A 26,106-nucleotide genomic window follows, 5' to 3' on the forward strand; every position below is an offset into this window, starting at 1 on the left:
AGGGGCTCTCATGAATGCCTGGGAACGCACTACCTGCATGTCCAGTTCCATCTAGGTCCCATTCTCTGCAAACAGCTGCCCTTTGCCTATGGGCGCACTTCTGCATGTGAGGAGCCAGCAGCAAGGTCTAGAAGAGGAGGTGCATGGTCTACCTTCCTTTCTGTCCCACGAATCCTTTTTCTGGTGAGGAGGAATATGGCCAGAGGAGGGTCAGAGTGAGGGCCTCTAAACCTAGGATCCTTGGGCTGAGAGACCCCTGCTGGCTAGGTCTCAGGATGGCATTACTCTTAACAGTCCCAAGGAGATAAAGATCTTTTTTTTTTTTTTTTTTTTTTTTTACCATTTACAAACAGAGGCTTCTGCAGAAGTTGCATAACTTGCTCAAGGTCACACCACAATAAATGCTGGAGCTGGGATTTGACTCCCCAGAACCTGACTCCAGATCCTGATGTGGTCACAGCTATTCCGAGTAAAGCAGCGAGCCTCTTCCAGAAAAAACAAGTACACATTCAGCATGTCCCATGCAACCTCAAGGGGTCTCTCTGAAGCCCACCAGGGACCTTAGGTTAAGGTGGGTGGTGGGAAGCTGTTAGGGGTGGAGGGCCGCTGTAGCAATGGTCAGGCCGCGAAGGGGAGCAGGTTTCCAATTGTGAACCAGTTTCCAGACATGAAAAGAATGGAGAGTCAGAAAAGATGACAGGATCTGGGGAAGAAAGAGGAAGCTTGGATGCCTGGGACGGGGGAAGCTACTGGACATTAGCTACCAAACTTCCCCCCAAAGCACTCCTCTCTTTAACTCAGGACTGTCTGGGGAAAGGCTTGCTTGTTAGCAGTCTCCCCTCAGCCCTCTGACCTGGCTGATTCCCAAGCCACGAGTTTAAAAGGGGGGGTGGGGGGGAGTCTTCCCAGGTTCTGAAGGAGAGACCGGGCAACTCTTGAAGGAAGGTGGAAAGGCCAGAGTCTGAGGGGGCCTCCTCGGTGGGAAGATGAGGAGTAGGGGCGCCGCGGATCGGCATGTCTGGACCGATCCCCTAGCCAGGAGCATTATGATCAGCGGATTCCGTGAAGGAAAGGGGTGGTCGAGGGCGCTGGGGCCGGGCAGTGTGCGATTGGAAGCTTCGCTCCGGGAGCCGGGCGCTTGTGGCTCTGCAGAGGGCAGGCAGGACCGCGCACGCCCACCGGCTGCGGCAGTGCGGGGCGGACACCTGGCTGGTCCCCTCGCGGCCCTAAGCGGGGAGCCGCTGTCCCACCGTGTTCCCAAAACACAACAACACAGCTTCCCAACGCTGGGAAAGCGCCACCTCGACTCCACCTCCAAACTATCCTCCCCTCGGCAGCTCAACGCCGGGGAGGATGTGGGCGGCTGCCGGCGCCTCTGCAGTACCACGCCGCAGCAGCCGGCCGGGTGGAGAGGGAGTAGGAGCCCGGGCTGCTCCGGGAGCCCGGACCACGGGGCGGGCACGCGGGGCCGTGCTGGCAGCGGGCGGGAGCGCCCGGGCTCCGCGGCGGCCACCTCCCGTTCTGCGGCTGGAGCGTTTCCAGGGCTAGGCGCAGAGACGCCGGCCCCCGCGTTCGCTCAGCCGTCCTCCGCCGTTCCTGCCCTCGGACTCCTTTCTCTCCCCGCTTGCCCTCAGCTACCCCCTGCAGCCGGCTCCTCCTCTCCCTCCCCTTACTCCCGCCTTCTCCTTGCTAACTTTCCCGAGCCCCTGCGGGCGGCGTAGAGCTCCCGGCAGTGCGGGCCCCACTGCAGACCCGGCTGACAGCTCGCTGTGCTCTGTATCCCGTCCCCGCGCCCCTGGCGCGCTCCGGAGCGAACGGGACGATGCCCGGGACTGGGGACCGAGGCGCAGCCTGGGCGAGATGGCTGGGCGCTGGGATTTTGGGTAAGGCAGCCCCAGTTTAGTCTCTTCTCCTGCCTCTTCCCCCACCTTTCCACTAGAGGAGGGGACACTCGGAAGAGCAGCACTTGGGACGGGGTGGCCTTTGGAGTGCGGCATGGAGCGAGAACCGACTACCGGCTTCCTGCCGTAGCGCGGCTGGATCCGCTATTGCTCCCGGAGGACTGTGCGCATCCCCTGGCCCATCGGCTTGCCAGTCTCGCAATTAGTTCTTTGTTGTTGTGGGCGCCCTCAGCTTCAGACTTCTAGAGCTTGGGTCTGCAGCGTGGGTCCCCTGAGTTCAGAGGTTTGGGTATGCTGGGGAAGGCTATCTGTACCTTGAGTGTAGGGAGTGCCTGGTGGTTTGCACGTGTGGTTGTTGGGATGGTGGTTTCCAATCCTGCCCAGAGCTGTTGGCCACTTGGATGCTTGCTACCCAGGCATCAGACATACACCAATTGGAGGGGGCACTCCTCCTCCTCTTGGCCCTTTTTCTGTTTGGCTTTTCTGCCCTCCACCTTCTTCGGTGCCCACTGCCTTCCCTGCAGCTCCACACTAAGGCCTGGAAGGGGTTGGAGGGACTTGGAAGACCCATCAACGCCCCTTTAGGAAGGATGTTGGCTCTCTCCTGATAAAGCGATAACATGGGGAGGGTCTGTTTAACTGGCTCCTGCTCTTCATTTTGGGGAGGAATGTGAAGACGAGGCACATCCAGAGGACACAGAAGGAACACAGTATTAATATCTATGAATATGCACATGATGGTTTTCAGTGTCAGACGACAAGAGATTAGAGACAGGCATTTATTAGTCCAGAATGAAACTTCATAAATCATAGATGGATTTCAATGTAAGCTGACCCTGTCCCTGGCACCTGCACTCTTCCTGTTTATATTGGTCAGATTTGGCTTTTGGCAGCTGCCGCCTTTGGGTTAGGCATCTGATATAAACAGGATGTGATATAGGCAATTGTGTTGAAAAAAGAGAGACCAACACCTTTAAGAATGGCAGTCACTGCTGTTTCTGCCCTTGTAAATTGCACACAGAGTTGTGATGTTGGCACCCGGTGGTAGAGGGGGATAGGATGTTTTCTTACTCAGGAGCCTCTGATATATACCCTAACTCTAGATGGGTTAACACTGGTGTTTTCTCTGGTAACTTTGGCACAGTGTATGCTGGTTTCACAGTGACCCTGGTGAAATGGACCTGAGGTCCCTCCTCATGGGGTGGGCATGGTGTTACTCCTCATAACTCCACCTCATCTCATCCCTGATCATCCCAGTTTCCCACTCTGACCATGCCAAGGGTAAGGGGTTACTGGGAATTCAAACTCACAGTCATTAAACTATCCCACTTATCAACACCTCCTGCCGTTTGGTCCAGTGGTGGATGCCAGTGCCAGGCCTGTTAGAATGTTTGTGGAACCAGTCTTCTGTGCAGAGCCACACTGTACACTAAGTGTGTGTGTGTGTGTGTGTGTGTGTGTGTGTGTGTGTGTATGTGTGTGTGTAAGGGGATTGTGGTCAGGGTCTTTGTAGTTTTCTTCAGGTGGAAGTCCCTACCTACTCCAAGGACAGTACAGCTGGTAGATCAGGTGGGGGCAGAACCCATTGGAACAGATTTGGATGGAGCTCTGAGCTACCCTCTCCTCCTGGACTGCCCTCTCCTGGGAGTCCAGGAGAAAGCAAAATGATCTGGGCCAGCAGGCTCCAGAATTGGCCCCACCTGCTCTGCCCTGTACCCCACTGCTTCCCTCTTGGACCTTACCCAGGCAACCACTGCTGAGCCCTCACTGTGACATTTCCCTAGGCTTGGGACATAGAGGCCATCTTTGCTCTTAGTCCAGTGAGGAGACGTGGAGACAACTGGACAGTCCATTGCAGATGCTCCCTGGCAGCCCTGGCGGTGGCAGGACTTTGGGAACTACAGCATAGAGCTCCCCTAAGGATGATAAAAGCATGCTCCAGAGAGGAAGAGTGACTTGCTTGACCGTGCATGGCTAACTGACGGTCAAGTGAACAGAATCCAGTGCCTCCAGGCTCTGTCATATTAACTTGCTTCCCAGTTAAAGTCTGGTGAGGGGGAAGGTCAGCAGAGACTGTGTTGATGGGTTCAAGAATGTGAGGAACTCTGGGGCATCGTGGGATAGAGGTTGGGTTGGGGATGCAGAGCTGCTGTTCTCACCACTATGGGGCCTGGGAATATAGCATTAAGCTCCCCGGAGTCCTCTACCCCTCCAGCTCCTCACAGACAGAGACTTCAGTGATGATGATACCCTAGCAAGACACCCTTTTCTTGAGAAGCATTTTCCAAGGCTGCAGTGTTACAATTAAGGTTTATGTAGGGGCCAGTCCCTTTTAAAGCATGTAACTGGTAATGTATCTGTCCTACACACCTCTTCCTTGTTTCCTGATTTGCTTAATGGCTGTGATCTGTGTTTAATTATCACTTGTGAGGGTGCTATGTTGCACAACCCTCCTTCCCTTGGTATGTATTTATTAAGGGCTTGTTTAATGAGAATGCAATTAGTGAGAGGGTGCTCAGTCCCACTCAGAGGGGAAAAAAAGTAGAGGGTAAATAAAGAGTTCATGAGGAGAAGAAGAGGAAAGGGGAGAAGTGGAGGGAGACCACAGGTTTGAACCTGGACCCAGTTTAGTTCTTTTTCTGGAGATGCAGGCTTGGGGGGCATCCCTAAATCCTTATGGCTGGCTACCTCCTGGTGGGATCAGAATGATGGGCAGACCCTGGGCACAGATTCTCCTACTTTGCTCTGTTGCTAAGATTGTAGGGATCTTTGGGTAAGCCACAGTCTGGCCCTGCTAACATGCCCTTTTCTGTGGCCTGCAAGAGGTGGGACTGGCACACTGCTTGGACTTGTTTGCAAAGCTGGCTTTGTTGAATATTCTAGTACTTTTCAGGGTCATGTTGCTATCCCAGCAAAGCTCCTGGGGGTGGACAGGAAGCAGGCAGGTGGCCTAGGGAGTGGAGCTGAAATCTTTCCTTTGTCTCTGGGCCCAGGGGCTTTGCCTCGCCCTCCCTGACTCCCACAGCCCCCAAGGCCCGCACCTAAGGTCGCCTTAGTCTACTTTCTGCTTCCCAGCTCTAACTTTGAGTCGATCTGACCCACTGGGGCCAGAGTGTATCAACTTCTTTGTTAAAATCAACCTGTCGTGTCAGGCAAGCCCTTGGAGCTAAACTTATTGTAGGCACCACCTTGTCCCTCTTTCTTTCCTCCATACTGGGTGGTGAGACGGATGCTTGGATGTGGCATCGCCTCGGAATATCTGCTAGTGTGAATATTTGATAAAAACACTTGCATGTACCAAATACTGTTTTTACTTTAAGAAAACTTGAGAGTCCTGAGTATTCCTTAGACCAGGGGTCCCCAAACTACGGCCCGCGGGCCGCATGCGGCCCCGAGGCCATTTATCCGGCCCCCTCCGCACTTCTGGAAGGGGCACCTCTTTCATTGGTGGCCAGTGAGAGGAGCATAGTTTCCATTGAAATACTGGTCAGTTTGTTGATTCAAATTTACTTGTTCTTTATTTTAAATATTGTATTTGTTCCCGTTTTGTTTTTTTACTTTAAAATAAGATATGTGCAGTGTGCATAGGGATTTGTTCATAGATTATTTTATAGTCCGGCCCTCCAATGGTCTGAGGGACAGTGAACTGGCCCCCTGTGTAAAAAGTTTGGGGACCCCTGCCTTAGACAAAACTGCAGCACCCAGATGAATATGGTGTTGGGCAGAAAACTTCAGAGAATGGCAAACAAGATGGCTACTCTGGGAATAGGCAAATGGTCAGGGCCTTTTGGTGATCAAAGACAAAACTTTGGGGCTCAGGATTGAATCCCGCAGGCTGATGAATAGGAGAACTTAACTTGTTCATCAGTTCATCATGATGCCAGAAATAGGCCCCCCAATCCCAAATACACATGTACTCTGTGGAATTCTAAGGAGTTAATTGTTGGACAAAGCAAAGGAAGTCCTTCTGTACTTGGGGAAACAGCCAGCCACATAAAAATAATTACCTCCAAGAAGTGGAACCGGGTGGGAGTATACAACAATGTTCGGATGGTCTGGGGACATTCTTTTTCTTTTTTTTCTTCCTTTTTTAAAAAATTTTCTATTTCTTTCTGAAGCTGGAAACGGGGAGAGACAGTCAGACAGAATCCCGCATGCGCCCACCAGGGGCGTAGCTCTGTCCACCAGGAGGCGATGCTCTGCCCCTCCGGGCCGTTGCTCTGCCGCAACCAGAGCCACTCTAGCGCCTGGGGCAGAAGCCAAGGAGCCATCCCCAGCGCCCGGGCCATCTTTGCTCCAATGGAGCCCTGGCTGCGGGAGGGGAAGAGAGAGACAGAGAGGAAGGAGGGGGTGGGGGTGGAGAAGCAAATGGGCGCTTCTCCTATGTGCCCTGGCCGGGAATCGAACCCGGGTCCCCCGCATGCCAGGCCGACGCTCTACTGCTGAGCCAACCGGCCAGGGCCGGTCTGGGGGCATTCTTGGTTGACATTGGCCATTAAGCTGGGGTGCCCTGGTTATATCCAGACCTGTGAGGGAGGCCAGCCCTGTCCCTTCCCCTTCTTGCAATCACTGTCTTCTTCTACCTGCAGAGGACCTAGGTCAGAGGGATTGGCTCACTGAAGCCCTTCTTGTGTTTGATAATCTCATGTTTGGCTCTCCTTTAGGAGAGGTACTAAAGACAGCCATCCCTGATTTGGGGATGTGCACACCAGATGTAGTATCTCTGACTTTCTCAAGGTCAGCAGGTGGAGTGGGACCTGTTTTTCTTTGACTAGCTCTCTCCTGGCTTGGTCATCCCCCTGAAGAACTTCTCCAGGGGCCTTTTGTGGACCCACACCTGCCTATGCTCCCTCTAGTCCCCCCAGCACAGCCTCACAGGTGAGACCACAGCAGACGGGCCACTGGGCTTTCCTGTGCACAAGCTTCCCAATCTGCACCGGCAGGACTTCCTGACTGCTGGGAGGGTGTGCCAGTGGGACGGCCATGTTTGCCCACCCTCTCTGATGCCTTAACTTGAGTGGGGTTCAGTATGTCATGGAAAAGTCTCTGCCTTTTTTTTTGTTTTGTTTTTTGTTCCCTTCAGGCTATGGAGGGAATAGCAATGCTTCTCTCTGGGAGTCTGGGAGCTTCGACTGTGTTAGAGTGAAGTCATCCACAGGGCAGCACTCTAATCAGGCAGAAATGTGCACCATTATTAGCCAGACCTTAAGAAAATAGTTTTCGCCTGACGTGGTGGTGGCGCAGTGGATAGAGCGTCGGACTGGGATGCGGAAGACCCAGGTTCGAGACCCCGAGGTCACCAGCTTGAGTGCAGGCTCATCTGGTTTGAGCAAAAGCCCACCAGCTTGAACCCAAGGTCACTGGCTCGAGCGGGGGATTACTCAGTCTGCTGAAGGCCCACGGTCAAGACACATATGAGAAAGCAATCAATGAACAACTAAGATGTTGCAACGAAAAACTAATGATTGATGCTTCTCATCTCTCTCCGTTCCTGTCTGTCTGTTTCTATCTATCCCTCTCTCTGACTCTCTCTCTGTCACTGTAAAAAAAAATTTTTTCTCCTTCGTTCCGGGCTCTTCTTTTTCTGCTCCTGTTTAAAATATTTCACTTTTGATGTGCTCTTGTATATGCCATTCTGGGACAGGGAGGGGATTTGGCCCTGACTTGAGTCACCCCCCCATCTTCCCCGTGTCAACATCAAAACAACAACAACAAAAAAAAAAAAAACAACTTCCAATCCTGTAAGAATTTTTTATGAGTTTATTTGAGCCAAACTGTTGGCAATTGCCGGGAAGCAAAGTCTCAATGAATTGAGGAAGTGCTCCGGAAATGGCAGTTTCACCACCTATTTTGTACACCAGAATCATGGGAGCCGTAAGAGGGTTCCATTGAATTGATTGGTGATAGATTAGGGAGATGGGAGAAAGCACAGCAGGGAAATCTCTGGGGTTGAATAAAGAGTGAAAATGTGCATGTTGTTGAAACTTCTTTTACATGGGTAGGAAGACAGTTAACCTTTAATGAGTCACATAATAACAATAACAATGAGGGGGTTTGCTGGTTCCTGTTCTGGTGGGATGCCTGCTTAAGAGGTGGGGGACAAGAAAAGAAGATGACCCTTACATTTATTTCTAAGGCATGTTATCAGGTACCTTATGTAGATGTAAAAAGACAACTGACAGGCTTGAGTAAACTAGCATTGACCTTTCTTAGAAAAAATACCTCCCTAGAACATGACTAACTAAATTAAACTGGTTTTAGTTAGAAAGTTTTAATTTAGACCATCCTGGGTGGTTACTTTAGATCTCTGAGTTTGCAAGGCCATTGTGTAGGCTCACCAGGAGCTTGTGAGGTTTAGTTGATGGCCCCATATTTGTTTACTTAATTTTTTTGTCCACACCCGGGATCCCGGTTCCTAGGCAGGGTGGCAGGGGCACTGGAGATGGAGCTCCTCTGCTTCTTCGAACCTGACCTTGAGAAAGCCTGCTGCTGTCAGGACGCTGCCTTTCCTGAGAGCTTCCCTACCTACCACAGCTCCGCACTCTGGTCCTTGGTTTGTGGGGGCAGTGGGGTGGGGGAGGGGAGAAGCAGAGCTGGGGTCTTCAATCAGAAGGCTATCTTCTGGGCTGGAGGGTAGAATATTGTTTCTGGTTCCTGTTGCTAGACCTCTGGTGTGTGGGGAGGTGGTGGGGATGGGGTTAGGGTGGCAAGTGCACCGCTCACAAAAATTAGGGGATATTAAAAAATGAATGTGAAGTGATATAAAAAAGGCATTTTTAAAAATTAAACAAGAACATCAGAAAAGCAAACAAGTCAAAGAAAGTTGTTTGATTATGCAAATGAGATGCAAACTCAATTATTGTGACTGAGTAGCAAGTGACATATTGGTGGGGTGAACAGAAGCATGCCAAACTGGACGAGAGTGCCACACATCGACTGTTCAGTAGGGTGTATGGTCACCCAAGACGGCCAAACCACACTGACAGTGATGGGGCACGGACAGGATCAGAGTGTCCAGCAGTTCTTGTGGGATCCTCTGCCACTCCTGCTCCAGGGCAACTTCCAGCTCAAGAAGTGTTGTGGGAGGCATGGGACGGTTTACCAGACGTCTTCCCAGTGCATCCCAAGCATGTTCAATGGACTCGGGTCTGGAGAACGTGAAGACCAGTCCATGTTTGATTCCTGCCTCCTGAAGCATGTTGTTGATGAGATGCGCACGGTGGGGCCTTGCATTATCGTCCATGAAAAGAGAGTTGTTTCCAACTGCTCCAGCATAGGGTACCACTATAGGGTGCAAGACCTCATCTTGATATCTGACAGCAGTCAGCTATCCGTTTCTGATTATGTGGAGGTCAGTATGACCACCAGTGCTGATGCCAGCCTACACCATGATTCCACCACCACCGTAGGAGTCCCTTTCTCGCACGAAATGTGGATTCTCCAGTGTTCGTTGTTCATGCCAGATCAGGACACGATGATTGTCAGGCTGCAGACTGAACCACTGCTTATCAGAGAAGAGAACAGTTGACCACTCATGACGGGTCCAATGATGATGCTCATCAGCCCACCTTCTATGGGTTCTACGGTGTACAGCAGATAACGGAATGCATACCATTGGTCACCGGGCATGCAGTCCAACATGATGGAACCAATTTTGTATGATCTGGGTGCATATCCGTCATCTAGTGGCAGCAAGAAACTGTCCCCGCAGCTCTGTTGCATTGCTGCACCTGTTCCTTCTTGCCAATAAGGTCAAGTAGCGGTCATCTATTGCTGTTGTGGCAGATGGGCAACCCTGCCCTTGTCTTCTTTGTACTGTGCCAGTCTCTTGAAAGGGATCCCACAGTCTGCTAATCACACTTTGGGAGTTCCAAGTGCTGTTGCCACTGTCGTCTGTGTTTGACCAGCTTCAAGACGTCCTATGGCTCTCCAGGCTTCGCATTTGGGCAAATCGTGTTGCAGAGGCATTGCAAGGGTTGGGAAATTGCAGGCTGTGCACTTTCAAGATCAGGGCACATGCAGATACTCCAGTACTTTTAACCTTTTGTATAGTGCATTTTCACCAATGATACTTACCTTTGGCATTCTGATACAAGTTGAAATTAATATGTGTAGTGATTCTCAAAGCGTCCTGCTGACCACAGCATTCCCGGAGAACATTTTAGAAATGCAAATTCTCCGGCTCCGCTCTAGAGCTCTTGAACCAGGAACTCTAAATGTTGGGCCAAGCTAAGTGTAATTGTCTTCCCTGTGGTTCTGATGCTCTCTCGAGTTGGAAAGCCAGTGCTTGGGAGTGTTCCTGGTACACAGGAGCTGACCCGAGAGTGAGCGATAATGGAAGTAGCCTCTTCGCACTAATTGGAATCCTGGTGGGCAAACCATGCTATTTTAAAATGTAAGGAAAGGTTTTCTTGCTTTGGGGTAATAGAAATATCTCTTGTTGACCTTAGGCAAATCACCTATATACTGTCTGTGTTCAGTTATCTCATCTTTAATATGGAGCTACTATAGCACACATTTATAATATGGGTGTGAAGATGAAAAGTGGCTGTCATATAGTAAATGCTCAATAAATACATGCAACAGGTCCTCAAATTATGTCATTTTGTTCAGTGTTGTTTTGAGACAATGTTAATAGGTTGCCATAGGAACTTAACTTCTGTTTTTTTTTGTTTTTTTTTTTATTTTTTTTTTTTACTTTTATTTTTTTTTTTTTCATTTTTCTGAAGCTGGAAACAGGGAGAGACAGTCAGACAGACTCCCGCATGCGCCCGACCGGGATCCACCCGGCACGCCCACCATGGGGCGGCGCTCTGCCCACCAGGGGGCGATGCTCTGCCCATCCTGGGCGTCGCCATATTGCGACCAGAGCCACTCTAGCGCCTGGGGCAGAGGCCGAGGAGCCATCCCCAGCGCCCGGGCCATCTTTGCTCCAATGGAGCCTTGGCTGCGGGAGGGGAAGAGAGAGACAGAGAGGAAAGCGCGGCGGAGGGGTGGAGAAGCAAATGGGCGCTTCTCCTGTGTGCCCTGGCCGGGAATCGAACCTGGGTCCTCCGCACGCTAGGCCGACGCTCTACCGCTGAGCCAACCGGCCAGGGCCTAACTTCTGTTTTTATCAACTGTCCCACGGTAAAATTGGTTTTGCTCCACAAAGTTTCATTTAAAGTCATTGAACTTATTGATGATGTGAGTGATGGCTTATGGCAGTGGTTCTCAAACTTTTTGAAGTTGGGGCACATTTAAAATCCTACAAATAATTGTAGGCACACTATATACAAATTTCTGAGAAATATGTTATAATAATTAAGTCAAATATTAAAGAAAAAATATAAAGCCCAAGCGTGCTTTTATGGTAATTAAATGAAATAAATACAACAAAATTAAATTTATTCTGACATTAAAAAACATTTTTATGTTACATTTTTTGAGTTTCACTTTTTAGAGTTTGTAAAAAAGAGGGGTTAAAAAATAAAATAATGACAAAATGTTATCTTTTTCTATATATAGATACATTCTTAGTAAGATTTAGTAAATTTTGCAGGTCCCAGCATGAATATGTTAAGTTTTTTCATTCTTGTGTTTATGAAAAACATGAGCCTGATGTGTCCTAGTGATTTCTTCAATGTTTGGGCATATATTTGAAAGGCAAACTCTCATTTCCTTGTCAATACATTGAAGAATTCCTCTCTTTTTACTCTTAATTGTATTGAGTGCAGAAAACCCCCACAATAAATATCATCTTAACTTTACACTAAACAAAGGATAGAAGAAACTTGCCTCCAGTCTTTCCAGGGAACATGGGGGGTAGTGTAAACAATCCCGCACCACAGCTTAACAGCCTTTTGCAACCTAATCAGGCAAGTGAGGTGGGGGTTGGGCAGACTGTCAGCTTTCAGCCAATTCCTCACACCTCTGTCCCCCAAAAATCTAAACTCCAAAAACCCTATTGGTTTTTTGGTCCCCAACAGTCACATATTTCTCTGGAATACCATAGGGCACACCTGGAAATCTTCTAGGACACACCAGTGCACCCTGGTGCACACTTTGAGAACCACTGGCTTATGATGTCAGCTGTTATCAACAGTAGCAGGGGTCATGGTTGGGTTTCTGGGCTGTGGGGTGTTATGCCTGAGCTTTGAGGTAAGAGCACCCCGCTTTGCCTTCAGAAGCTAAGGTGACATGAGAAAGCTGAGGAGAGTCCCTGACAGCAAGAGCCCACTGCCAGCTCCCCTTGGGGCCACTCCTCTCTCCTCTGTCAGTTAGAAAGCTTTGCTCGGGTGCACCATTATCTCATGTGGGCAAAACAAGAGGAAATGGGTTCCTTGAGAGTGAGGATTGGGAGAAAGATCAAGGTTGGTGACTTTTAAAATAAAGATTGACCCTGGCTGTGTCAGGAACAAGAACGGTTATGAGATTGCCTACAGAGCTGGGAGCTGATCTGGGCTGAGGGGGTTTCTCAATTGGCCCAGTCACTAAAACCCAGTCAGGTCAGCCATGTCTCCTCCTATTTGGGGCCTTGGTTGTTCTGTCTCTTAAACGAAGCAGTGGGATTCATGGGTCAGTCTGGGCCCTTTAGCTCTGACATTTGTGGGCATACCAGGCTGGAGGCCCAAGCAGTTGAGGACAGCAGCAGTCTAGAAATACATGCCAGGGAAACTTCGGGATAGGAGGCAGTGCAGCCAGGTGGCTTCTCTCATTGGCCTTGAGCCCTTGAACTCACAGATTTCAGCTACCCTAGCAGTCATAGGGCTTTGGGCAAGGCGCTCCGCTTTTTCAAGCCTTGCTTTTCCCACCTGCACAACATGATTAGTAACACTCTCTGTACAGGCGTGAAGTGGGAATGAAATGAGGATATTAACATGCAGCGCTTGGCAAGGATCTGGGTCTGGAAAGGGGACATTGTTCTTGGGGGTCACTGGGAACCTGAATAAGACCCCCTCTGAGTTCTCACCTGGGGTGGCTTCATTGTATCTAGAAGCAAGGAGAGGAGGCATCCAAATCTGACGTCCTCACCCTCAACCTTGATTGCAGCGGGATTTTCTCAAGGACTTTGTAAGATAAGGGAAGGCCAGATACCCTTATAAGGACTCATGAGGTGGTCCTAGAGGCCATGAGTGGAAACTCATGGTTTCCACTTGCCCAAAAGACAGGGATGATATGCTGGTAAGTGGTTGTGGTGTGGAGGGGGATGGAGGGAGGTCTGGGGACTGTCCCAGGGTGAGGGGCTGTGGGATGTGGGGGCTTCATGGGCTACTCTGGATCGGGAGGAGACAGGGTAGAGCACCCTTTGGTTGTGTGGAATCTGATCTCTGACGTGTCTTCAGCCCTCTTACTTTCTCTCCCTTGATGGCTTTAGCTGTTCCGCCACGCTGCTGCCCAGTGCCGAGACCAGGCCCATTCCCATGCACACACCACACATTCCATCCTGCTGCCCAGTCGTTCTCGGGATCCCGTCCGTAGCCTGAGGGTGTTGGACTCACATGGCCTAACAAGTTTCATCTAGAGTGTCTCTCTGACCCTCTACCCCTCAGGGCTGGTGGGTACTGGTGGGAGCCTCCAGGGCTCGGCCCAAATGATGTCCTGGGCCTGCGGCTGCAGTTTTCTCTTCTTCACCACATGGAACCTTGCTTTCTGCCCCTCAAACCCCGCAATCCTGAAAATGTAAAGAGGAGGCCACGTACTCAGGGGAAACTTCTGTGGCAAATCCAAGGAGCCCATCCTGCACTTGGGGTAGGGCAGGGATGGCATATTCAGGGACTGTGCCTGCGGAGGCGGGGGCACTGACGCCCTGCGCCCTGGCAAGGGCCTCATTTTGTTGGGTTGTGGTGACACCTAGTGGTCATTCCGAATGCCAGAAGAGCTGCAAAATGGTCCAGAATTTCATCTTGCCCAGGCCAAGGGGGCGGGGCAAGGGGAACGGAGAATTAAGATGAGTGGTCCAGGTAGTGTCAACTGAAGTAAAGGCAACCATCTTCTTGAGGTTGACACTGAGGGTGACTGGAACCCCTCTGACTGAACATGCCACCCTGCCCTGCCTGAGACCCCCAATTCCAGATCTCCAGCCTGGAGGTTCCAGAAGGGTTTTATTGAGAGACGTGATGCCCCCTCACACAGGTCTCTTCCTGCTCCCTGTGTCCCTGTCGCTGGAGGTGTCTGTGGGAAAGGCCACCAGCATCTATGCTGTCAATGGCACGGAGGTCCTGCTGCCCTGCACCTTCTCCAGCTGCTTTGGCTTCTATGACCTTGGCTTTTGGTGGGTCTACAACGGCAGCGATACATTCAGAATTGTAAGTAGTGGGGCAAAGAAAAGGCCAGGACAGATCAGATCCTCCTCCCTTCCCTGTTGCTTCTCCCTGCCTCTATTCTAGACTCTGGTCCTTTGGAGGTCGACCCCACTGGGATGGCTCCCAGAACTTGCCTTGTGTCATCCTTTCTCCCATGTTCCTTACAAAGACTACCTAGAAAGAGTCTAAGTGGGAGGGATGCTTAGAGCATGTTGACAGAATTGGGGGTCTCCTGGCTAGAGTCCTCTGTTTGGTCTGAAGAAAGACTTGAATTGCTTGTGTAATAATTAATAATTAAATTTATAAAGCAAGAAAGAGAAAGACCTTTGAAAAGCTTGGAGAGAGGGAACGAGAAGAGTCCCAATAGGAGAAGGGCAAGGGAACTGGACTTGGAAAGAAGGGAGAGGAAGCTGAGAAGGGAACGAGACCCGTGGGAGCATCGTGGGGCTGTGGTTGGGGATGGTCAGTCAACAGCTGTTTACTGAGGAAGCACCCTGCAAACTAGGAGGGGACCTTAGAGATAGATGTGGAGAAGCCACGAGTGACCAACTCAATGTAACTAAATGCTTAACTTAGAGAATACTGATAGCTCTTAATGGAGGGTCACAGTTAAGATGGACAGGGGATGTGTGTCAGCAAAGGCTGGGGGAGTGTCAGAAGGGAAAAAGTGTGCTATTTGCAGAAGTTATTATAAAAGGCTTTTATGAAGAAAGCAGCAAGAGCTGTGCTATATTCCAGGAGACCTCAATAAAAGAACATGGGTTTAGCCTGAAGCAAGTAAAATCAGGTTAGACTGGCAGAGCTATTGATATTTGAAGGAAAGCAAGAGGGAGAGAACACCTCTGAGCACAGGCTTTTCCTGGAAGAGAGAGGAGAGGGGCCCAGGGAGTGGGCTGGAGAGATGTCATGACCCTTGAGGACCCTGATTCTTTCTTGTCCACCTTCTCTTTCCCCATCTACCTGCCAGCTCATAAACGGGACTGTGAAGAATGAGAAGTCTGACCCCAAGGTGCATTTGAAGACTGATGACCGCATCATTCTGGTGGGCTCTACTAAGGAGAAGATGAACAACATCTCCTTTCTGCTGACGGACCTGGATTTCAGTGACACAGGCAAATATACCTGTCATGTGAAGAATCCCAAGGAGAAAAATCTTCAGCACGAGGCCACCATTTTCCTCCAAGTGGTTGATAAACGTATGCATTGGGGGCTGAGACAAAGGCAGTGGAGTGGGAAGAACTGGGGGAGGGGGTAACCCAGTGTTATAGTGAAATGGTAAAATGGGGACCACACTGGTGTTTTTCTTTCACTTTCCTCTTTCAAGAGTTACTGGAGTTATATCTGGAAGCTCTCAGGATTTAACTTGAATACTTATTCTCCCAATGAGTAACTTATAAAATACACCTCGGTCCTGTGAACCTCATTTTCTTCATCTGTAAAATGGGAATAGGGTTGCTCTGAGAGTTGGAGAGGCTCCATGGGAGGGTTTTAGGACTGGTAAAGCTTCCTCTGAAAATGCTGATTATTACTACTCTTGTGTTTTTCTTTAGCAAGAGTTGATTGAATTCCAGGCATTGTACCAAAAAGTGTTATAAATGCTACACAGTGTTCTCACTTGAGGGATTGATAGTTCAAGGTAGGAGAAAAGATAAGTAGCTAGATAATTGAAATCGGAGCAGAGCATGTAGACATATAGGCAACAGAGATTAATAAGAATGTTCTTGCCTCTCTGGAGCTTACGTCCCAGTTGAGCGTTCTAGTCTGACACAGGTGGAACAATTAGACAATGAAGGACCCATGTGATAAGGAGCCGGATGGTCACACAACTCCAGACATTGTAGACAGCTAAGGAAGGGATGAGAGGAATTAGGCTGGGCTTCATGGAGGGGGAGCCTGGAAGGCTAGGAAGGTGCAGAAGCAGAGAAAAAGGGAAGGAAACCTGCTCAAGGCTCCTAATTGTGCTGAGTTTCACATGTGCCTGGTCATTCACTGCTCTTCGGAATGACATGGAATGTCTAGACTAGAGCAAGAGATGCTCATGGTTCATTGTTGGCTGTGAACATGGTTCATTGATGGCCGAGGACACAGCAAGACGCCATCAGGCAGCTTGTTCTGAGTCTGGGGTCACTCATCAGAGGCAAGTCTGCATAGGGCATCACCCCTTCCTCTCTGGATGTCACCCCAGTTTATGCTTAGCCTCAGAGTTAGATTAAGGTTGGTTGAGGCCCCGGACACAGAAGAAAATATTGGGCCATTTAAAAAAAAAGAGAGAGACAAGGAAAATAAAAATACATGCTAACCATATTTTTAAAGAAATAAAAAAAATATTATGTACTCTTAATGTTAAACTTGCACACATGAAACCAAACTTGGTGTCGTTAGAAAAATGTGAAAAGTTGTGGTTTTGCAGGACCCTTCAGAAATCGGGGCCCAGAGTGCGTGCCCAGTGCACCCACTGTTAAATCTGCCTCTGCTTAGCCTTTTCAAGAGGAAAAAGAAAGGGAAGGGAACCAACATTTATGGAGCATTTCTGAGTTCTTGGGCACTAAATTAGGCACTCTCACTTATTTTTGCTCCTTTGCTCCTCACATATCTCTTCAAGCTGATCTTTTCTTCATTATTACAGATTTGTTTATCTATTTGTCAACAAATGTTTATTGAACACCTACAGTGCGGTAGACATTTTTCTAGATTCTAAGGATATAGCATGCACAAGATAGACAAATTCTTGCCTTATGGAGATTACTTTCTAGTTGAGGGAGATATATGCAGAAAACAAAATAAAGGAGAAAATTGTATTGTATAAGAAGAACACGGTTAGTGTTATGAAGAAAAAATAAGGCGGGGAAAGAAATGGGATGCTGGCAGGATTACTGGGAAAGGCCTCACTGGGAAAGGTGACACAGAGTGAGGAATCCAAAGGAGGTGAGAAAGAAAGCTGTAAGGGTGGCTTTGGGAAGATGGTCCAGGCAGAGGGAACCGCCAGTGCAAAAGCCCTGAGGCAGGTGCTTGAAAAACAAGGAGGCCAGTGTGGCTGGAACAGAGTGAGTAGTAGGAGATGAGTCAGATTAAACCTGAGTGTGTGTAAGCATGAGACGAGAGTCCCCGGAGGGCTCTGAGCAGAATAGTTAACACTGGACCAGGCTCACCCTGGCTGCTGTGCAAAGAATAGCTGGTGGAGGTAGGAGGCCAGTTAGGAGGCTACCACAAACGTCCAGGCAAGAGATAGATGTCTTGGATTAGAGTGGTGGTCAGAGGTCAGATTCCAGAATAGGTCTGAAGTTAGGGCCATCAGGATTCTCAGGTGGATTGGATATGGGGTTTGAGAAAAAGAGGGGAGTCAAGGATGACTCCAGGGATTTTGGTCAGAGCAACTGGAAAGATGGAGTTTTCTGTGTTGTTTTTTTTTTTGGTTTGTTTGTTTTTTGGGGTTTTTTTTTGGGTCCCCAAGGGGAGTGCACCGTTCCCGGAAGTACTGCAATACCGGGTCAATGCGTGGAGTGGACGGAGCAAGCCCCTATTCCATCTCCTATTTCTAAAAATCCATTTAATATATTGTCCTCGGATAGAGGACGTATCAGATATTAAACTGATAAGAACGGATACTACATTTGATTTTAGCCAAAAGGCCGAGAAGCGATAGGATGGAGTTTTCTGAATGAAGATAGGAGGGGCTATGGGTGGAGCATGCTTGTGAAGTCTGGAGGTCAGTTTTCAGATGAGGAAACAGAGGCAAGAAGGGTTAGATGATCTGCTCAAGGTTACCAGCTTGTTAATGACTCCTGAAATCCTGTAGTTAAAATCCAGGCTGGCTCCAAAGTCTTCCCACCACTTGAGAGATATAGGAAGAGTGTTAATTTTTTTTTTTTGCACAGGCAAAAAAGACGTAGAGGGAGACCATGCTGTTCTCAAGTGGCAATTTGGAAGCCCTGAGTCTGAATTACTTTAGAATTTGTATGTCTGTCTGTGGGAGGATATGTGGGGGGAGGGGAAGAGGAAGAGGGGCCCCTTTGTGTAGTGTCTTAGCCTTATGGGTGCCATGTTTCAGCTTCATCTGTTTCCTGTTGTTAGGCTTGGGGAGGGCCAGGGGCCTGGGGTGGACATGTCCCAGATACGGGGGCTGGAGGCTATGTAGACCTTGGACTGGCATGGTGCTTGGCTCTAGGTGACTCCTGCTCCCCTAGTTCACCCCCCTCTCTCCCTGCTCTGGCCATGCAGTGGAAGAAGTGGACAACATGGTGACATTCATCATCTTGGCTGTCGTGGGTGGGGTCATTGGGCTCCTCATCTTCATCCTGCTGGTCAAGAAGCTCATCACCTTTATCCTCAAGAAGACTCAGGAAAAGAAGTGAGTTGACTCCATGGCACCCTTCTGTCCTTCCACCAGCCCGCCGCCCACTCTCATCTCGTGGATGTACCCAGCACCCTCTGGTTCCACGGCCAATGGCCCCCATCAGACCCCCCTTTTCATCATCCCCTCATTTCATCTCGTCTTCCTCATCCTACCACTCTCGCTCTTATCCCTGCAGCTCTCCTCTCCTCTTCTCACCTCACCTCAGCCCCTCTTCTCCATCCTCCCAATAGGTACTTATTGAGCAGGTTGAACTCACTGAGTACACAGATGCAATCTACTTGCTCTTTCTCATCCCACTGCCTTTCTGCACATCCCATTAGCTCCTCTCTTTCTACTGGCACCACCCTAACCTCAAGTCTCACTAAATTATTTAGGAAGCCCCCCCCCTTTTTTTTTTAAATCAGGGAAAATATCAGATTCCATGTACAGAAACTCTAACATGGGAAGATCTCTCCAGGGAGATGGGAGTCTTTTATTATGAAATTCTGAAAATTCAAATAGGGGAGATAAAGAAATATAAAAAAGCTGTACCGCCTCCTTGGAAGCCCTAGGGTAGGTTCAGGTATAAAAAGAGACATCTATCAGGGGAAGAGGAAGGCAAGTGGGGAGGGGCACAAACCCCAGGCCCAGAACTGCCTAGACAGGCGGGCTCCACAGCGGCAGGTGGGGGCTGTCGCAAAACCTGACCGGGGAAAAGACATGGAAAACTGTGTTTTTAACAAGAAAGATGAGATGAGGCAGGCCTGCCATTGGAGCGGAGAGGTGACAATGCCCGGGAGACGGAGAGAGAAGGGAGCACTGCTCTGTTCTGTTTGTTGAGAAGAGAGAATGAAGCTGGGAGGGCAGAAGCTACAGTGAGAACAGGGGAAGGAAGCTGAAGGCAGGGGGGATGGTAAGGATGTTGGGGTGTGGAGTGGGAAGCCGTTGGTCCCCTCAGCCTAGGTCCTGGCTGAGGTGAAGAGCTCTTGGGTTGTCTCCCTGCACCAAGGCCAGAGGCTGTGAAGGGTTTAGAAATCTTCAGAGGGACTCAGAACATGGAGCTGGACAAAATTCTGTTTTTAATAACCAGTATTACAATTGATGGGGAGCAAAATCACAGAACAGGGTTTCAACATACGGGTTAAAGGCACTCAGGAAACAGTGCTCGTGGGGTGCCACAGGGCAGGCGAACCGCTTTCTCGCTTGAACACGGGGTCAGCTTCAAAACTTCAGCCGTTGCCACCAGACCCTACCGACTCCCGGGGCACATCCGGAGCTCACACATCCATGCTCTCATTCAGTGGGTAATTTTGAGGTGCTGTGTGCAAGGCACAATGCCTGGTGCGGTGGGAAATTCCGGGAGGAGTGGAGCAGTGGCCGCCAAGAGGTGCTACAGAGCACTGCTTGGGTTCCCAGCACTGCATAGCGTCCCTAGGGTGGGACGCTAGGGAAGGATTTCTGGTCACAGGGCTGTTTGTGGTAGGCCTTGCAAGATGGACCTAATTTAAGCCCTGGGGAGGGCAAAGAGAAGGGTGTTCCGGATGGGGGACTGCCAAGAGAAAAGGCAGGAAGTCTGGGAAGTGAGTATGTGACTTGAGAACAAGGTGTTCTGTGTGTTGGGGGTGGGTGGTATGATCTGGAGGAAGGGGATAAAAACCCTGCAAAGGGGGTTAGGGACAGGCACTTGGGGACCTGTGAGTCCAGACTGAGGTTGGTTTTCTTTCTAATCGCAGAGGAGCTAGCAAGGGCCTGCAGGGCCTGGCACACCAGAGGCTTTCAGAAGAAAGGGTCTGCCATCATGGGCAGAGCAACTGTGTGGGGAGGTCTGGAGGCGGGAGACAGGCCCCAGGGAAGCCTGAGATGGGTCCTATCAGTGGCGGTGGTGAGGAAAGCCTGTATTAACAGCAGAGATGGGGAGCCCTCTGAGAGGAAGGGAGGTGCCCTACAGCATCTCATCATCAGTTCTGGGCTTTCACGTGGGGGCGTGGCTTCCTCTTCCCTTTTCCTGTGCATCTTTCTTGGTCTCAGCTTACATGAAACTTCCAAAGAGCCTTCCTGGACCCCTGGAAGGAGCCTTTTTGCATTGAGCCCCTCCTTGGTACACCTCCACTCTTATTATTTACCACGTTGTATCACAGCCACTTCTTTAATATCTGATTCCCTGAAAAACTGCACATTTTCTGAGATCAGGCTCCATGTAAAATTGTACCCTTCTAGCCTGACAGTGCCTGGTGCCCAGTAGGTTCTCAGTAAAGAAATATGCATCCACATTTAGGTGAGTAGGAATTGGCTTAGGTATATATAGAGAGGGGATGGATGGACCCATCTCAGTAGAGGTCTCCAGTGGTATGCCACAGGCCCTGCTTGTTCATTGTTATTATTAAGATTTGAACCATATGAGGAATGGTATACTTACCAGATTTCCAGGAGCCTAGCGACTATGTTAGAGAGCAAAATTGGGATCTTGAAGAATCTTGATAGACTGGATGAAGTTCTGCAAGATGAAATTGATGAGGACAAGATGTTAAGTCCTTCCTCGAAGGCCTCAAACCTGGCTATACAGGCCCAGGGCAAAGCTAAAACGGAGTTTAGCAACAGCAGCTAACAAAAAGCCTTGGGAATGTTCAGGAGCAGAAGGCTGGCTGGGACGAGGCAGTCAGTCCTTCCCGGGAGATCTGCCATTGCGGTGGGAGGACTTCAACTGAAGCATGCTCATCCCGGGGCAGCCAGGGTGCTGATGCTCCTGGGACGGCGTCTTCCCAGCTAACCACATCTCCTTCTTGCTGCCTCTGCCCTGTCCCACCGCCCCTGCCCACACCTGCCATCCTTGGTGCCAGAGCCTTTGCCCTGCCCCTTCCTTCTTCTCCTGTTGGTCAACGAGCTCAAGGAGGAAGGGCCTGCTGGCGGCGGGGGGTGGGGGGGGTAGGAGTGCTTTGTCCTCAGTATACTGCCGTCTCTCTTGGACCCTTTGTGTGGGTTGGGCGCAGCCTGGGAATTACCCTGGTTTGGCTTCCTCTCAACATTGACACCTGGGAACAGTGCTGATACCCATGCCCCCTGTCATGTGGAGATGACCAGGTGATGGCTAGCCTTACTGAGTACTGTCTATGGGCCAGACACTGTTGTCAGTGCTCATTGACTCTTCCTAGCAACCCCATAAAGAAGGTGTCATTGTTATACCCATTGTATAGATGAGGAAACTGAGGTGCAGTGGTTAGGCGACTTGGCCTCTGGCTATCTCAGCTTTTACAGAAGGCCAGGGAGAAAGCTGAGTGCAGGGGTCATGGTGCCTCCCACCCCCACAATTCATCCATTACTCCTGCTTCTCCTCTGTCCCCCCTCCCTCTGCAGGAAGGAGTGCCTTGTAAGTTCTTCCGGGAACGACAATACAGAGAACGGGTTGCCGGCCTCCAAGGCGGAAGAGAAACCACCAACAAAGGTGTGAGCTCCTGCTTGGGGCCAGGCAGCCACAGAGAGCCTCACTTTCTGATGGTGAAACACGCTTGAGCCATGTCTGCGAACCCACGTGCCTGAGACATCTGCTGCTTGGCTCAAACTATAGTCTTTCTGGGTGGGGAGAAATTGGGGTCCTGTCCAGCCTGCCTAACTCCCTCTCAGCCAGGGCTTCCTAGGGATAAGGGCTGGTGGGGGTACAGTGGAAGGTTCAGGAAGGAAAAGGAGGGGCTCCGATGGTGTGGGGAGTTGGCCCCCCAACACTTTGGTGGTGGTTCTTCATAAGCCCCCCCAGCCTGGAAGAGCAACGCCTTGGTTTTCCTCTAGATTTCTCTTCAAGGGAGACTGGGGGAATCAGGGAGGGCTGTCCCAGTAGCTGGACCTTGTGTGTGGAGAGCTAACCCTTTTGATGGTGGAAATGATCGAGACTTTGTACAGGGTGTGGGGCTGCTGGAGTGCCAGAGTGAGAGGCTTTGATGGATTTCTGACTGTCCCTCGAGTGGGCACTTCTCTTTATCCCCCCACCAGAGGGTGACTGCTTGCCTTGGGCCCACAATCCTTGCTCCTACTACCCCTGCTGCTCTGAATATGATACCTCCCAACCAGGGCTGGCTGTCTTGGTGTTGGGGGTTCCAGGCCCCCTAGCCTGCTCCTCTAGGTTCCTGGGGGGCTCATGAAGGGGTCCACCAGGCCTTCCTGAAACACTGGGGCACTGCATACCCCTTTCCTAGCACTTCAGGACTGCAGAGATGGGTGAGCCAAAGTCCTAGGCCTTTTGGCCACTGGAATGCCCATCCCAGCCCTGCCAATGCTGACCACCCCTTCTCCTTGGCATGGCAGGACCATTGCCACTCCTGGGAAGTCCTGAGCCTGGCCCTGCCTTGCTCTTTCCCTGAGCAGCAAGTGGCATCGTCTTGCTCGAGGTGTTACACCCTCTGCTCCTGTTGGCTTGCCCCTCCGTGCCCCTCCACCACACCTTCTCCCTCAGGGATCTTCTTCCTTTGGATGAGAGGGCCATGGGTTTTCTGGCTGCTTCCTGCTCAGCTGTGCCACCCACGCTCCCATCCCAGGGAGGGGGAGGAGCAGGGACAGGGTGCCCACAGTGTTTCTTTGCTTTTCTAGAACTGGTTTGCACACCCCTGTGCATGGGGCTGGACTGTGCCTTAGCTCCCAGGTCCTAGCTCACACCCTGCCTCCTCTCTTCAGCCCATTCATAGCAGCCAACTCAGGTGTCCCCCAGTGGTCCCCACCCAGGCCTATGCAGGGGATTGGGGAGCTGGAGTTGTGTCACCAATGGCCCCTTGGCCAGTGACCAAGTCTTGAACACACCTGTTAAGTGCTGTCATGGAGGTCCTGACAAAAGATGGGGTGGTATGGGAAGTGGGCCTTCCTGACGACAGTTCCATGTGTTGTCCCTGCGGGTGGACATGGGGAAGTGAGAGCCTGCACGGGGATGTGATAACGGAGGTCCCCACCAGCTGCTCTCACTCCCTTCTTCTCTCATATAGAATTCTGGGGGCTTGTTCTCTGGGCTCCTGGAAGAGATGGGAGGGGGTGGCCCCCTTCTCCAGAGTGTATGGGGACTGCCTCAGGGCTCTCCTTTTGATAAAGCAGCAGCCAGCTTTGCAGCAGGTGGAGCCTGTGGAGCAGCAGCGCCTGCAGAGCATGTGGCTATGGTGGGTGGCCCCTGCCCACCCTGATGTGCTCACTGGGTCCCACACCCATCTGCCTCCATCCCTTCTGTACTTCTGCACCCAGAACTCATCCTAGGCTTGGGTTCAGATCTTCTCGGCTTTGGGAGCAGACAGATCAGAGCCACCAGCCATTCAGAAAACTTTTTATAGCTGCCATCATGCAAAACTGCTTTCTTCTCCCTTCCCAGCGTCACCATTTGGGTTGGACAGTGTCTTGGGCTCCACTTACCGAGAAGAGACAGACATGAGAGGTGGTCTAGGCATGGAGTGGGGAGAGGATGAGCATTATCCTCTTCACTCCTGCGTCTGCTGCTGACCAGTAGGGGGTCATGCATCTTCACTGGGCTCAGCTTTCCTCATATTTCCAATGGATGTAATAATACTTACTACCTCACAGGACTGTTGTGAGGCTTGGTGAGTTTTTGTTTTAAAAGTCTTTTCAGCTTAGAAAGGAACCTAGAAGGCCAGGTATTATAATCAGTGGGATTTTTCCAAGTTTGTCCTATCTTCCATGTCCCATCCCTATAACTATCTCTTTCCATCTCTCCCTCTCTTTCTACTTCTTCAACTTGGAAATGTTTTAGTTTTTGTAATGTTAGAAACTTTGGCTCTGATGCTTAAAGCTTCTTGGCCATGGCTTTTGGTTGGCAGTTTTCAATAAAGGCGATTGGGACTGTGGGGGATGCTTTTGTTGCCCCAACAATTGGGATTATCTACTGGCATTTTGTAAGTGGGGACTGAGGAAGTTTAGTGCTGCTCCAAAGCTGGGATTCTACCCATGGAGAAATGCTGACATGGATTTGCCATGCAATGCAAGGCATCTTCCCAATGCAAGGCCTCAGTGTGCGCCAGTTTTCAAGGCGGTCTCCGTGGCTGGGGAGGGTGTTCTCAGGGCTTGTGGGCTAGAAGGAGCCTTTACAAAGTAGATCTCGGGAGCCCTGGATGCATGCCACTGTGCTGACAGGGACATGAGTGAGACTAAAGACAAAGTCTTTCTCAGCTTCCCATCCTTGACCTCAAGATGGGTCCTCAGCATTCCAGGCTTTGGGTTTCTCCTCATGTGAGAGCTGAGCAGAAGGAAGCCAGAATGAACCCAGACGCTAGAGAGGGTTGGGAGAGGGGCCGGTGGGGCTAGCCTGTTCCTGTCTGTCTGGCTGACCAGAGCTGGCGGTGGTGTGAAGGTGTGAGAGCGTCCCTGAGATGTGGCGGGTGAGGTGTGCCTGTGTGCAGGGGCCTGCACTGTGCACACGGAGGTGCCCGACTGTGCATCATAGAGGGGGAGTGTGAGGTGTGTGTACAGACAGGTGTGCCTGAGACGGGCAGACCACACTTCAGGAGCTACCTGCCTGGCCTCAGCTATACCTGGTGGGGCACCTGGAGGCCAAGAAAGGCTGAGAAACAGAGGGGAAGACCAGCATACTCCTGGGCTCCATAACTCCATGGCTCCATCCCACTGTCACAGACAGCTGCCATCGAAGTGCTGGAGGTGGGGGTGGGGAAGGAAGAGCCAGTGCATCTTGGGAACATTCTGTAGCTTGCTCACTCTGTCCCAGGTTGGAACCCCCACCCTCTCACCTCCCACCTGTATGCAGAGCTTTTGACTATCTTATGCATGGTTTATTCTTCTGGCTTGGATGACAACAATACCCTCAGTCAATTTCTTATATAACTATAGATCAAAATGATGCAGTAGGGGCCCTGGGGAGGCCTCAAGTTCAAGGTGCCTCCGGAGGCACCGTTGTGCACACTCTTAGTACCTGCCTGTGTTCGACGCAGAACGGATTGATTCGACGGTCTCACCTTTCCATGTTTGGCATTGCAGAAGTTTATTTAGCTTTGCACTGGAGGAAATAAAATTATGTTGGATAAACATGGTTTGTGGTCTTTGTTTTTGGCTAATTGGGATCTGGGTTCCAGTTTTGTCACTTGACGAGTTTCTTTACTTCCGTGAGCCTCGGTCTCTTTGTGTCTACAATGTTACCTGCCTAGGTAAGATATCACATGTGAAAGGCCGAAGAATGTCTGGCACTTTTACAGGCATCCAAATCATGTTAGTGCTGATACCTTCTCTGGAGGGCTTGGAAAGGTGGGAATTTCATACTGAAATCATTGCCAGGCCCTCCCTGTACTGAGGACCCAGGTAAGGATTCAGATACCACTCAATGTCATCATACCCCCTTCCTCAGGCCCCCCAATCCCAGGCTAGCATTTGGATCCAGGTGAAATCTGCTTCAAATGAACAAAGGCAGCTTTAAAGAGGGGCAGAGGAGAAGCACACAACAGCCTACTGGTCAGAGTGATGGGCACAGTGGGCTTTGCATGGCTGCTCCCTCAGCTCACTGTGCCAGGGGACAAGCTCTCTGGGGGAGGGAGAAGGAGGAAGCTTAGGTTTACACCTCAGGAATGACAACACCCACACACATTTCATATTGTCCTCCTTA

General features: G+C 50.5%; 1 protein-coding gene and 1 non-coding gene across 2 annotated transcripts; one reads left to right on the top strand and one right to left on the bottom strand.

The window, feature by feature from the left end:
• The first annotated feature begins 1,375 nt into the window (after nt 1–1,375).
• SCN4B (sodium voltage-gated channel beta subunit 4) lies at nt 1,376–25,533 on the top strand. The gene is made up of 5 exons (XM_066372462.1): nt 1,376–1,883; nt 14,016–14,188; nt 15,153–15,381; nt 18,404–18,533; nt 21,870–25,533. The coding sequence occupies exons 1-5, from the start codon at nt 1,823–1,825 to the stop codon at nt 21,961–21,963; spliced, it is 687 nt and encodes a 228-aa protein (XP_066228559.1). The 5' UTR covers nt 1,376–1,822; the 3' UTR covers nt 21,964–25,533.
• On the bottom strand, nt 17,636–17,826 carry LOC136390051 (U2 spliceosomal RNA). The gene has a single exon (XR_010748574.1). It is a non-coding gene; the product is annotated as a U2 spliceosomal RNA (small nuclear RNA).
• Nucleotides 25,534–26,106: the final 573 nt, after the last annotated feature.

Source organism: Saccopteryx leptura, chromosome 1, assembly GCF_036850995.1.
Source record: "Saccopteryx leptura isolate mSacLep1 chromosome 1, mSacLep1_pri_phased_curated, whole genome shotgun sequence".
Classification (NCBI taxonomy): domain Eukaryota; kingdom Metazoa; phylum Chordata; class Mammalia; order Chiroptera; family Emballonuridae; genus Saccopteryx; species Saccopteryx leptura.

Coding starts and splice junctions, on each gene's coding strand:
- SCN4B (XM_066372462.1), top strand. CDS start 1,823: ATGCCCGGGACTGGGGACCGAGGCGCAGCCTGGGCGAGATGGCTGGGC. Junction 1,884..14,015: donor GCTGGGCGCTGGGATTTTGG/GTAAGGCAGCCC, acceptor CCCCTCACACAG/GTCTCTTCCTGCTCCCTGTG. Junction 14,189..15,152: donor GCAGCGATACATTCAGAATT/GTAAGTAGTGGG, acceptor TCTACCTGCCAG/CTCATAAACGGGACTGTGAA.